This window comes from Eubalaena glacialis, chromosome 9, assembly GCF_028564815.1.
Source record: "Eubalaena glacialis isolate mEubGla1 chromosome 9, mEubGla1.1.hap2.+ XY, whole genome shotgun sequence".
Classification (NCBI taxonomy): domain Eukaryota; kingdom Metazoa; phylum Chordata; class Mammalia; order Artiodactyla; family Balaenidae; genus Eubalaena; species Eubalaena glacialis.
The window spans coordinates 8,407,229-8,420,004 of record NC_083724.1 but is presented as its reverse complement, the minus strand read 5'-3'; the positions used below and the strand labels follow the sequence as shown (position 1 = coordinate 8,420,004).

The following is a 12,776-nucleotide window of genomic DNA, read 5'->3' as shown; positions in this document are numbered from 1 at the left end:
TCCTTCCAATGGGCCGCCGCCATGTTTCACAGCCGGAAGAGGTTCTTGTCTTATTGTCCTCGGGGAAAACGTGCTGCGGAGAAGGGAGTAGGGTCCGGGGCTGAACCCCCAAAGCTAGCGGAGCTTACTTGGAGACCCTTTTTGGGGTTAGGTGAAACGGGGAGAATTTTATATCTGTGAAAGTAGGTGGTAAACAGGTTGTCTGGGTTTCCTCATACTTAGAGACCTTCCCTGTCCGTGCTATCTTTCCCCCATAAAAGGTCCTACTCAGCGCAGTAGGGATCGAGTCCTTGTGACTTCTCCTGCTCGTCGTCGCCAGAGAAGCTTGAGGAGTCGGCCTTGCCCCGCCCATCCTCCCTGGGAAGTCCTCCAGTGCCCGCTGCCATGGCGACGCTGCTGCGCGGGGTCCTGCGCCCACTCCGCGCGTTCCGAAGCCGTCCCAGGCCCGCTGCAGGCAAGTGGCGGGGCCGGGAAGGAGTGCTGGGGACCCGCCACGCCGCCGTCCCCCCCACCCCACCCCCGCTCCTTTCACCGCGGCTGTTTTCTTTCCCCGCAGATGTGCCCCTTCGAGCCACGAGCCATGGCGCCGGCCTGCTCTACCCCGAACACATCCCCACCTCCCTGCTGCAGAAGGCGCTGCTGGCCGCGGGCTCTGCTGGAATGGCGCTCTATGACCCGTATCGCCACGGTAAGGCAGCCCGCGCCGGCGCTTCCTTGGGGCGGCTTGGGGTCTGGGCGCGCCCTTGCCTTGCCTTGCCTTGAAAGCCCGGGGAGGTCCCGGACACTATCAAAGCCTCCGTTTGCTCTGGGTAACTGGAGACTAGACTGGGCCAGGGTACCCACCGCTGGCTGCACCTCATAATCACCCGCAACATTCATAAAAATGCAGATGCCTGGGTCCCACCCTAAACTTACTCAATTCGAATCTGCCGGGAGTGGGGAGGGGAGGGGAGGGGAGGGAGGAAGGGGCGTGGAATCTGAGCTTCTGCCTTTTTAAACGGCTTCCCGGGAGATTCTGTCATCCAGCCACACTGACAACCTCTGGATTAGATGATTTATGAGGGCCCGTCAAATTATAACATCCCATTAGCATTTTGGATAGTGCATGGCACATAATAAATGCTCAATAAATGTTTGCTGGATGTTTTAATAGAACGTTCTGGGATCCTACAGTGTTTTTCTCATCTCCTCCAGGATTCTTAAGTCTGGAAAGTACTGTTACTCCTTCTAGTAAAAACGATAATGCTAACTGCTCACTGAGCCCTTGTTTTGCTTACTCACTGTGCTGTTTTATATGAGTGTTGTTATTGATTTTTTGCATTAACCCTATATGAAAGGTATTACCTGCGCTTCACAAATTAGGACATTGAGGGTTGGAAATGTGAAGCAGTTTGCACACGGTCACCTAGATAGTGATCACACCAGCCCTCAAACCCAGCACTCTCTGATACCAAAGCCTATACCCATCCATGGAGACATGGTATTCTGTCCTGATGATGGATGTGGAAGTGATTTATGAACTCTTTAGAGCACTGTGCTAACCAGAGCCATCTCACCCCATTAAACTAACAACCATAGTAGTAACTATAGATATATTGAGCTTTTACTGTGTGCCAGGTGATTCACTAAGTGTTTAACTTGAATCTTCATAACTAAGAGGTAGATATTCTGTTTTATCATGTAGGAAATTAAGGCTCAGATCAGGTCAGGTAACTTACCTAAGATCATATTCTCCATTTGTCCCCATTTCTTTCCTTTCAGACATGGTTGCAGTTCTGGGGGAGACCACAGGATGCCATACCCTGAAGGTCCTCAGGGACCAGATGAGGAGGGATCCAGAGGGTGCCCAGATCCTGCAGTAGGTCCCAGCTTTGCCTGGGGGATTGAGGGCATTCTTTGGGGATTCTGATCTCTCTGGAATCACGTTGTGTTCCTCTAGAGCGCTCTTCTTGATACCTTGGCCATGGATGGTTGCACAGGCTGGGCACTGCCCAACTCCGTGGGTGCCATTCACATAGACACTATGATGACCCCTGGGTAGTGCAACATGGTGGCCTCAGCCCAGTTCCAGCAACAGGGCTCTTGTGCCTTCACTAAGGTCCCATAACATATGCTGCCTATAACCCCCACCCCTTCAGTGCCCTTTGTGAATACCCTGATCACATCTGAGGCCCGTTTACCTAAGGCAGGAACCATAGCCTTAGCTTGTGGTAGTCTCTTCAGTCCCTGCCACTGGCCTGGACAGTCGTAAGTGCTCCATTAGGACTTGTGGCCCCATTGCTGCTCTCTTCCCCTTCACCTGTCACACCCTTGATCTAGTTGGACCTTTCACCTGCCTTTGCTGGTGCCCTCCCAATATCTGAGTCCTGCCTTCTGCCTCACAGGGAGCGTCCCCGGATCTCGCTGTCCACCATTGACCTGGGCAAGCTCCGGAGTCTGCCTGAGGGCTCTCTTGGCCGCGAGTATCTCCGTTTCCTGGATGTGAATGTGAGTTTCCAGCTTCTGTGCATTTGGTAGTCACCAGGAAGGGCAGAGGAATGGCACAGGAGTAACGTCCTGAGGAAGGAGAAGCCTGAGCTGCCAGCATGGGCAGGACTGCCTTGCAGTCTCTTGCGCCAAGGCTTTGTCATTCTCTATGGGGCAGGCAAATGGGCCGGGAACGTCGCTGCGAGCAATTACACTGGCCAGCAATTATTAACCTCTTACTGCATGCCAGGTGCCAGGCTCATACATGATCTCACTGAATCCTCCCAACAACCCTGCCAAGTATGTTCTGTTATTATCTCCTTTTATTTATTTATTTTTTTTTTAATACATTTACTTATTTATATATATTTTTTGGCTGCATTGGGTCTTCGTTGCTGTGCACAGGCTTTCTCTAGTCGCTGCGAGTGGGGACTGCTCTCCATTGAGGTGCATGGGCTTCTCATTGCGGTGGCTTCTCTTGTTGCGGAGCATGGGCTCCAGGCGTACGGGCTTCAGTAGTTGTGGCGCGCGGGCTTAAGTAGTTGTGGCACATGGGCTTAGTTGCTCCGCAGCATGTGGGATGTTCCCGGACCAGGGCTCGAACCCATGTCCCCTGCATTGGCAGGCGGATTCTTAACCACTGCGCCACCAGGGAAGTCCCTATCTCCTTTTCATAGATGAGGAAACTGAGGCCCAGAGCACTTAAGCAACTTGCTGATTTCAGAAGCCAGTATTAATGGAGGCAGTATTCAAACCCAGATTATGTTCTTAACTGTCGCATTGTGTCCCCCTGTTCTAGAGACAGTGTCTTCCCTGGGTGTGACAAGTGTGGCACTCTCCAACCCCAGGCAGAGAGGACAGGGACTGGGGGGCAGAGTCCCATCTACCAAGGGACTCATTCATTTGTTCAGAATCGGTCATGTGTCATCCATTGTTCCAGGTGCTGGGGATACAGTGGCAAACTAGACAGACAAGGTCCTGCCCTCATGGAGCTAATATTCTAGTTGGGGAGGTAGACTATAAAGCAGTAAAAGAAGAAAATTTTCATATAAAAATTCAGGCAAAATATTTAGTATTTAGAACATACCAGACACTGTCCTCAGCAATTGGGATACAATGAATTAAACCAGCAAAGAGCCTGCCCTTGCGGGGCTTCTGCTCTAGCAGGTGGTGCTGTGAGGACAGCAGTCAACATGATAGAGGGCGGGGCGGAGTGGGGGTGGCAGGTGGCCACTTCTAACAGGGTGGTCATGGGAGGCCCTGCTGGGGAGACGTGGAAGATGGGGAGGAGCCAGTTCTGAGAGAGATGCGGAAGCACATTCCGAGCAGAGGAACTGGCAAGTGCAAGGCTCTGTGTGGTTAGGAAAAGGAAAACTGACCAATGTGGCCAGTATGGCCTTAGAGGAGTGAGCTGGGGGGAGGCATGCAATGGGCTGGGAGGTCAGCCTGGCCCAGCCAGACCCTGCCTGCCACGGGAAGTGTTACCCGAAAACTGCGTTCGCCTCTTGGTGGGTGTTGAACCAAAAGAAACAATCAAGCCAAAGATGGGGAGAAGGAAGAATTTATTCCTTGCAGCAAGTAAGGCGAACACCAGGGATCTTTCCCAAAGCAGTGTCTGTTAACAGCAAAATTGGGGAAGTTTTAAGCTAAGGGTATATGCGTATTCATAAAGGGGCTTGAGCAGAGGAGAATTCAGCATAGAATTGGGGCAGAGGTCAACGGAGTCCAAGTCTTAGTTGATTGAAGTCAGGAGGGTCAGAAAAGGTCAACATCATCATTTCTTAGGTACTGACTAGTCTGGGATCTTAGCATGTAGCTACCATCCTCCACCTGGGTGTGGGCCTTAGTTCCTATAGAAAAGCTTAAAGATACACCTCAGATTGTTATGTATATTCTTTGAGGAGGACTATTGGGTTTTTTTTTTTTTCACTTTTATTTTTATTTTATTATTTATTTATTTATTTTTGGCTGCATTGGGTCTTCCTTGCTGCACACGGGCTTCCTCTAGTTGCGGCGGGCGAGCGAGGGCTACTCTTCATTGCAGTGCACGGGCTTCTCATCGCGGTGGCTTCTCTTGTTGTGGAGCACGGCCTCTAGGCGCACGGGCTTCAGTAGTTGTGGCTCACGGGCTCTAGAGCACAGGCTCAGTAGTTGTGAGGCACAGGCTTAGTTGCTCCACAGCATGTGGGATCTTCCCGGACCAGGGCTCGAACCCGTGTCCCCTCCATTGGCAGGTGGATTCTTAACCACTGTACCACCAAGGAAGTCCCTGTGCTATTGTTTCTTGACTGCTTTTCCTCTGTTCCTGCATTCCTTTATTCCTTGAAGATCATTAATTACTGAGACCTGTTGAAGGGCAAGCATTGTGTCTAGGCTTAGGTCACAAAATGGCTTAGGTCAAAATGGCTTCTCTAATGTCAAGAATGCCATGCCTGGTTCTTTTTCTCCAGGGATCCCCTACCCTATCTGCTTAGAGACAGAGTCTGTATTTTGTAATAGACGCAATAGGAAGCCATCGAGGTTTCGAGCAGGGTAGTAACATGATCTGATTTATAGAAGGACCCAAGGATACAGCAGGGCACCTTCCCTGTCCCTTCCCCTCCCTGCCCCAAAACATATACTTCCCGTCAAAGCACCTCTGTCAAGTGGCTATCCAGTCCAGCTGCAGGAGCCAGCCAGGCTGGAGGAGGTGAAGGAGTGAGCAAAGGTTGCTCTAGAACTGGGTTTCTCAGCCTTGGCACTGTTGACTTTGGGGGCTGGATAATTCTTTGTTGTAGGGCTGCCCTGTGCATTGTAGGATGTTTAGCAGCATCCCTGGCCTCTACACACTAGGTGCCGGTAGCATTCGCCCTACTAAGTTGTGACAACCATAAATGTCTTCAGACATTGCAGATGTCCCCTGGTGGACAGTTGAGAACCCCTGCTTTAGGAGATTATTGTCCCTGAGAAAATAATCTGTTTCCCATACTCTCATAACACTTGCCTCTGCCCCATTTTATACCATCACCCGGAGATTTCACCGAGATGCAAGTTTATTTCATCAGTGGGAAACCCACCAGGGTGACCTGCTCCAGGTGCCACCCAGGAATGGAGAATCTTCTGAAGTTCCCCTAGAGCCTTTTGTCCTATTGTGGAGGGGATGGGACTGCCAAGGCCTCCCTGGGCGCCTTGCTCAGCCACAGCCTTAGTTGTAGTAACAGCCCTAGAGACTGTGACACTTCTGGAACCTGGAAACCAGCAGCCCACACACCGTAAAAGAACACCTTTGTCCCAGCAGAGGTTTAGATCAAAGTTCAAGGTGAGGCCGCCCTCCCTGAGGCTGACTCTGGAGGGGGGGGTTGGGGCGTGGGTGGTTGTCCTTGTGGCATCAAGATTCTGGGCATGGGCTCTGGAGTAGCCTGAGGTAGAAGTCTGCCTTTCTTCCCAGCTTTAAAGCCCTGGGCAAATCATTTGACCTCTGAGCCTCAGACTCCTTATCTGAGGTAAGGAAACCTTATGTTTATCTTCCAAGCCACTTATATGGCTGATTAATAATGGATGTTAAGGCGACTGGCTTTGGAATCCAGCAGGCTTTGTTTCGAATCCTGACTCAGCCACTTGATTAGTCAGCTGTGTGATCTTGGGCAAGCTACTTTATATCGCTGAGCCTCATTTTTCTTATCTGTATCTGAGGCTCATAACAGTATCTACGCCCAGGTGGTCTCGAGGATGCAGAATGACAATATGTGTAAAGGACTTCATACAGTGCCGGCACATAGTAGGTACTCAATAAATGTAGGCCGTCACTGACCACCTTCAGCTTCACACAGCAGGTAGAATTCTGTAGAAGAAATTAGGACCCGGGACCCAATGAAGCCACAGACACAGACCATGGCACAGGGCCAGCAGCCCCAAGCAATAAAGGCATCAAATCCCTTGGCCTCTGGACAGGCTGAGGCCATGCTTTGGCACTAGGAAGACCAGGGTGTCCCTACTGTGCATGGGTGCTGCCGAGGACTCAGAGAGGGTGGGTAAAGGAGGACAGTTGCCATCCCTACCTGAGGTCAGAAAAGTGCCTGGGGCTGGCCTTTTACTCCTGCATTTAAGGGATGTTTATTCATCCAGGCCCTGGAGATAGGACAGTGAGCCCCAGTCCTGTGCTGCTGACGGCCTGCTGCAACACTCTTCATAGCAATAGTGTGTAAGCCCCAGAGGTAATTTAGAATCTGCTGCTAGCAGATAAATAAAAGCAAATAGAAACAGGTAGAATTAATTTCAATAAGATATTTTGTTTAATCCAGTATACTAAAATGTCATTTCAACATGTAATCAATATTTTTAAATTATTGAGATTTCACATTATTCTCTTCATACCGTCTTCGAAATCCAGTGTGCGTTTTACATGTACAGCACATCTCAATTGGAACTTGTCACATTTCAAGGCTCAGTGGCTGCCATGATTGGCTGCTGTACTGGACAGTGCGGGTCTAGACAAGAGACATTAACAATCACATGCACTAAACATCACGATACAATCATGTCGAATGCCACAAAAAGGTACGGGTTGCTACAAGAGACCATAAGATAGGTAGGAATTGTCAAGGTGAAGATGAGGGTGGAGGGAAAGAGCACCCTAGGCTGGGAGCAGTTCATCTGACGAGTTCGGGGCCTTGGGTGCTTCTTGTTTTTTTCCCCCCATTTTATTTCTAATTGTGGTTTTTAAAAAAAATAATAACATAAGATTTACTGTGTTAACCATCTCTAAATGGGCAGTTCAACAGTGTTAAGTATAGTCACATTGTTGTGAAACCAATCTCCAGAGCTTTTTCATCTTGTAAAACTGAAACTCTATTTCATTAAACAAACAACTCCTGCTTCCCCCCACCCCCAGGGGTTTCTTTGCCATAGATTCCAACAGGGTGTGTACATTATGTGTGAGTTGGGGTAGGCAAAGGGGGCACCAATCCACCATATTCCCTGCCTGAGGACTCCCCTGTCAGCAGGTATGCACAGAAACAAAGTCCCCAGAGATTTTTGGTGGGGTTTGAATTTGGTGGGCGTGGTTGAGAGTCAAGGAGAGGCTGGCAAATTGGACCCTGGGAGCCATCAGGAAGGGGTCTAGGGGAGGTTCATGGTTGTCAGAGGGTCTCCCCAGACACCAGAGCGCCCACCCGATTCGTGGACGATGAGGAGCTAGCATACGTGATCCAGCGGTACCGGGAGGTGCACGACATGCTCCATACCCTGCTGGGGATGCCCACCAACATCCTGGGTGAGTGCCAGCCAGCCGGCTGCTGAGTGCATCCAGAGTGGGAGTGGGGCATGGGTGGGGCAGGGCACTCTGGCCAGCCTGTCTCCCAAGTCTGTCTACAGGGCCAGGGCAGGGCACACCTGTCTCAGCCACCCACCAATCAGCTGGCCCAGTGCCTCATTTTTTGCTTTACCAGAACATCTTGGTGCACCTGTGCCGTGCATCCCCTATCCTCCATCCCCACTCCCTCTTACAGCTCCTACACTGCTGTAGCAGCATCCAAACACCAGGGCTCCCTGCCCTGTTCCGGTTGCTAGCTCCCTGCGCTCTGAAACCCTCAGCAATTCCCTAAGGCTTGGAGTCCGCAGCCTGGCTTTTGGAGTCCTCTGCATTCTGACCCCAAGCTTCCTTTCCAGCCCTTATTTCCTTCTGTTCTTTCTTGGACCTTCTCCCCAACCCCAAGCCAAGTGCCCCAGGGCCCAGCACAGGCTGGGACTGGGCGCTGCTGACCCCTAGTAGAGATTCGGAGCAGAGCAGACGCCTCACTGTGTCCTGCCCTGATCATCACTGGCCTCTCCTCCTGGCCCCTGCTCACCTCCCACCCCATTCCCCACCCTGCCTGCCAGGGGAGATCGTGGTGAAGTGGTTTGAGGCTGTCCAGACCGGCCTGCCCATGTGCATCCTGAGTGCACTCTTCGGACCGATCCAACTCAGTGCCCAGTAAGTTCTCAAGTGGTGAGGGGTCAGGGGAAGGCTCAGGGCTCCAGGAAATAGGAAGAGCCTACAGCCTTTCTGAGCAGCCCCAGTGGTTCTCAGGAATCCAGGACGGGAAGAATGGGGCAGAGAGGTGAGACTGGCCTGGCACAGGAGCTCCAGGACGATGAATGAAGCCTGGACGTTTCATAGGACTCTAGGGTCTTTTGGGCCAGGCCTCAGTATCGGGTGAGAACAGTAGAGTCAGGGAACTGGGTGGGGCCAGGGGGATGCAATCTGGCATTAGTTTCTGGAGTGAGGTAGCCCTCGATTTACAGCTGGGCTTTGGCATGTTCAAAATGTGTGGCTTTGGGCACAGGGCTTTACCTCACTGAGCTTCTGTTTCCTCATCTGAAAAGTGGGGATAGTAACTACCTCCTTCCTGGGTCTGTGTGAGGATTAACTGAGAAAATGCACACCCACTGCAGGGAACGTGGTGTGCCCAGCACTCAGGACCTTATGTCTTTTGTCTTCTTTTTCCTCTGCTGCCCCACAGGAGCCTGCAAGCGCTGGTCTCGAAGCTGATCCCGTGGGCAGTTCAGAATGCGCGCAGAGCCCCGTGTGTCCTCAACCTGTACTATGAGCGGCGCTGGGAGCAGCCCCTGAAGGCTCTGCGGCAGGAGCTGAGCATCACAGAGCCCCCCATGCACGTCCAGGGCCCAGCCTAGGCCCTGCGCCCCTGAGCCGGAGGGCCTGGCCTGGCTCCCCACCCCCCACCCCTGCTTCCCTTGGGGGTGAAGCGCTCCTTTGCCATCACCTTTGTTCCTTTTCTTTGAACACTGACCCTTGGACATCACTAATCATAATTTATCATAACCACTGCTCAGTGGCTTTGAGGGCCAACTCGGGAGAGAGCAGGCAGCGGTGGAGCTCCTAAGGGAGCCAGGAGCTGCCCAGAGAGAACTGAAACAGGAGGGAAGGGGGCAGGGCACAACCTTTGAAAGAACAACAAAGCCCGAGGACATGACATAAACTGATTAAAACCAAATGGGTCCAAGGTGGCGGAAACATCAACTTCCACTAGTCCTTGAGCCTCAGTATACGTATGCTCACTGCAACACGTCAGCAAGCTAAATGACACACCCACAGGCGCCATGACAGTTCCAAGGATCCATAAAGATCAAAAAGTGGGCTGTGGCCCAATTCCTAGAAATCCCCGCCCCTTTCCCCCCCAAAAAATAGCTGGAACACTCCTCCCACTCATTACCTATGAAATTACCCACCCCTGTAAAAACTGACAACCCCCATACCCTGGTGCCTCTCTCACCTTCTGAGATGCCCACACTCTGTCTGTGGAGAGTGTTTCTCTCTAAATAAATCCACTTCTTACCTATCACTTTGTCTCACTGAATACTTTCTGCAATGAAACATCAAGAACCTGAGCTTCATTAAGTCCTGAAACCAGGTGTGTGATCTCAGTTGGAAGACTGGGGGTTTTGGCCAGATTCGAGTCCCAGCCGCGTGGGTTCAAGTCCCAATCTGGGTTTTGTCCGGGTTCGAGTCCCAGCCGCGGGGATTCAAGTCCCAACCTGGGTTTTGTCCGGGTTCGAGCCCCGGCCACGTGGATTCAAGTCCCAACCTGGGTTTTGTCCGGGTTCGCGCCCCGGCCACATGGGTTCAAGTCCCAACCTGGGTTTTGTCCGGGTTCGAGCCCCGGCCACGTGGGTTCAAGTCCCAATCTGGGTTTTGTCCGGGTTCGAGCCCCGGCCACGTGGGTTCAAGTCCCAATCTGGGTTTTGTCCGGGTTCGAGCCCCGGCCACGTGGGTTCAAGTCCCAATCTGGGTTTTGGCCGGGTTCGAGTCCTGGCATGTGGGTTCAAGTTCCAATCTGAGGTGCACGGTTTCAGAACCATGTGTGCGTAGGAATCAGTTGTCTAGGCTCGTGCCGGGATGGCTCAGGTCCACAACCCCTGTTCCCGACCCCTCCCCCTGCCAGCCAGGGTTCTCTGGGTGCCAGGCTGGGGGTCTTCGCAGGAGGGAGGGCTGTACCCAATTCCCAAGGCCTGAGAAGAGGGAGGCGGGGGGGAGGCGAGTCTCTGCCGTCTGAATAAAGGCTCCCATCAGGTCAAGAGTCTGCTTCCCCTGCCTTTGCCCTGTGCTGCCCATGACTCTGGCAGCCTTGGGCCTTCGAGCACTGAGGGCAGACGTCCCCTCCAGCCTGAGCTGCCGCTGCTTGTCCCTTGTCTGGTCTGAGGTTGGGCAGACTGGGATTCAAATTCCCCACTCCTCCTCCGCTTTCTAGTAGAGGGACTTAGGGCAAGTCCCTTCACCTCTCTGGACCTGTTTAATCATAAGTAAAAGGGGGATGAAACAGCATCCACCTCCTAGGGTTGCTGTGTGGGGGCGTGAGGTGATGCCCAAAGAAAGGGCCCAAGCAGGAGCTGTTTTTTTTTTTTTTGGCTGTGTTGGGTCTTCGTTGCTGTGCGCGGGCTTTCTCTAGTTGCGGTGAGCAGGGGATACTCTTTGTTGCGGTGCACGGGCTTCTTATTGTCGTGGCTTCTCTTGTTGCGCAGCACGGGCTCTAGGTGCGCAGGCTTCAGTAGTTGTGGCACTTGGGCTCAGTAGTTGTGGCTTGAGGGCTCTAGAGCGCAGGCTCAGTAGTTGTGGCGCACGGGCTTAGTTACTCCGCGGCATGTGGGATCTTCCCGGGCCAGAGCTCGAACCCGTGTCTCCTGCATTGGCAGGTGGATTCTTAACCACTGCGCCACCAGGGAAGCCCCGGGAGCAGTTTTATTCTTGCCATGTTTGCAGGGGGAGGAGGCAGCTGTGAGGCTGTAGGTTCACTTTGGACTGGCAACCAGGCATTTTCCTTGAGTCACAGCCAAGAAGTGGGGACGGGCAGGGTGAAGAGTATCGTTGGAAGAGTAGGCTGCCCTGTCTTGGGATTTAGAGCCAGAAAGACTCCCAAGGTGGCAGAGCCTTTAGAAGTTTTGGAGGCCAGCTCCTCATTGTGTGGGTAGAGCAGCTAAGGCCCAGAGATAGGCAAGGAGTTGTCTGGAATAACTAGAACACAAGCCACACGGCCTCGTTGGTTTTCCTATGCCTCAGTTTCCCTGTGGATAATAAGGGCTTCAGTTTATAGCTGTACCGTGTGCCTAGGCAACTGAGATGCGTTATCACATGGACACTTCCAACAACCCAAGGAGGGAGGTGGTACTATTACTTGTATTTTACTGAGGCAGTAGGCGCAGAGCTGGGGCTGGAGTCAGGGAAGACCTGTCCAGCACTGCCACACCAGTGCCTCAGCCTTCCTTGTGCCCACCACATCCCAGTCCAGGGCTCCCAGCGGCAGAGGGAGGGTGTGGGAGGCTGGAGGCCTACGTTGGAACCATGGTCTTTTCAAGAGGGAAGCATCGTCCTGAGTTCTTTGAATTTATGCAGAAAGAGGAGAGGGTTGAGGTGAGCTCCCTGTACCTCATCCATCTTTGCAGTATAGGCCACCTTTCCAGAACTGCCAGCTGTTTCCACAGCTTCCCAGGGTTCTAGGCACCTCTACTGTGAGGTCAGTAAAAGTCGACAGTGCCAAGGTCGTGGGGGAAGGTCAGACCTTCAGATGGTCTTCTCTGCCCAGCTGGTAAGCTCACCTGCTCCAGCTACTTGGTGCCCTGATGACCCTGGGCCTTTACAGCCCTCAAGAGATGGGCCCTGGGCCTCAGGACTAGCTGGGGAGGGAGCCTGGTCTCCAGCTCACGACAGGAGAAAAAGTACAGTGGCGATAGCTACCACTTACTGAGTTCTTACCACAGCCCGTGAGGCCTGCCAAATTCTGCCCAGAAACTTCCATTCTTCATCTGAATAAACCGTGTTGGTGTTCTGCCCACCTTTGGGAACACCATGTCCTAGGTCGTTACATGGTCAGCTCCTTGTCATTCACACCTGTGCTCAAACATCACCTCAGAGAGGCCTTCCCAGACCACCTGTCTAAAGCAGCCCCCTCGCCCTCATGCCATGGCATCACCCGATTTTCTTTCCAGTGCTTACCACTCCCTGAAATTATCTTACTTGTTTGTTTATTTATGAGTTCCATGTGCTCCCAGAGGGCAGGGACCTTGTTCTTTCCCTTCACTGCTGGGAATCGTGCCTGGCGCACAGTAGGGGCTTCCTGCTTCGTGGTTGAAGGAATGGGTGCCAAGCTCCGTGCTGAGCACCCTGCCTGCAAGATCTCATTCGGTCCCCACAACCTCATTTCACAGTGAGGGGCTCAGGTTTGGGGAGTGCCCTAGAGTCACACAGCTGGGGTGTGGTGGAGCCTGTCCTGGGACGTGCAGGCCCCAAGTCCTCTCCCAGTGGCCAAGGGGAGGCTCCCTTTCCCTATGCCTGCGTTCTG

General features: G+C 52.6%; 1 protein-coding gene across 1 annotated transcript; it reads left to right on the top strand.

The window, feature by feature from the left end:
• The first annotated feature begins 66 nt into the window (after positions 1-66).
• Positions 67-9,785, top strand: COQ4 (coenzyme Q4). Its single transcript, XM_061199840.1, has 7 exons — positions 67-454; positions 557-688; positions 1,762-1,858; positions 2,385-2,487; positions 7,588-7,717; positions 8,323-8,416; positions 8,946-9,785. Exons 1-7 carry the CDS (start codon positions 385-387, stop codon positions 9,115-9,117), a joined length of 798 nt encoding a protein of 265 aa, XP_061055823.1. The 5' UTR covers positions 67-384; the 3' UTR covers positions 9,118-9,785.
• Positions 9,786-12,776: the final 2,991 nt, after the last annotated feature.

Coding starts and splice junctions, on each gene's coding strand:
- COQ4 (XM_061199840.1), top strand. CDS start 385: ATGGCGACGCTGCTGCGCGGGGTCCTGCGCCCACTCCGCGCGTTCCGA. Junction 455..556: donor CCGTCCCAGGCCCGCTGCAG/GCAAGTGGCGGG, acceptor CTTTCCCCGCAG/ATGTGCCCCTTCGAGCCACG. Junction 7,718..8,322: donor GATGCCCACCAACATCCTGG/GTGAGTGCCAGC, acceptor CCTGCCTGCCAG/GGGAGATCGTGGTGAAGTGG.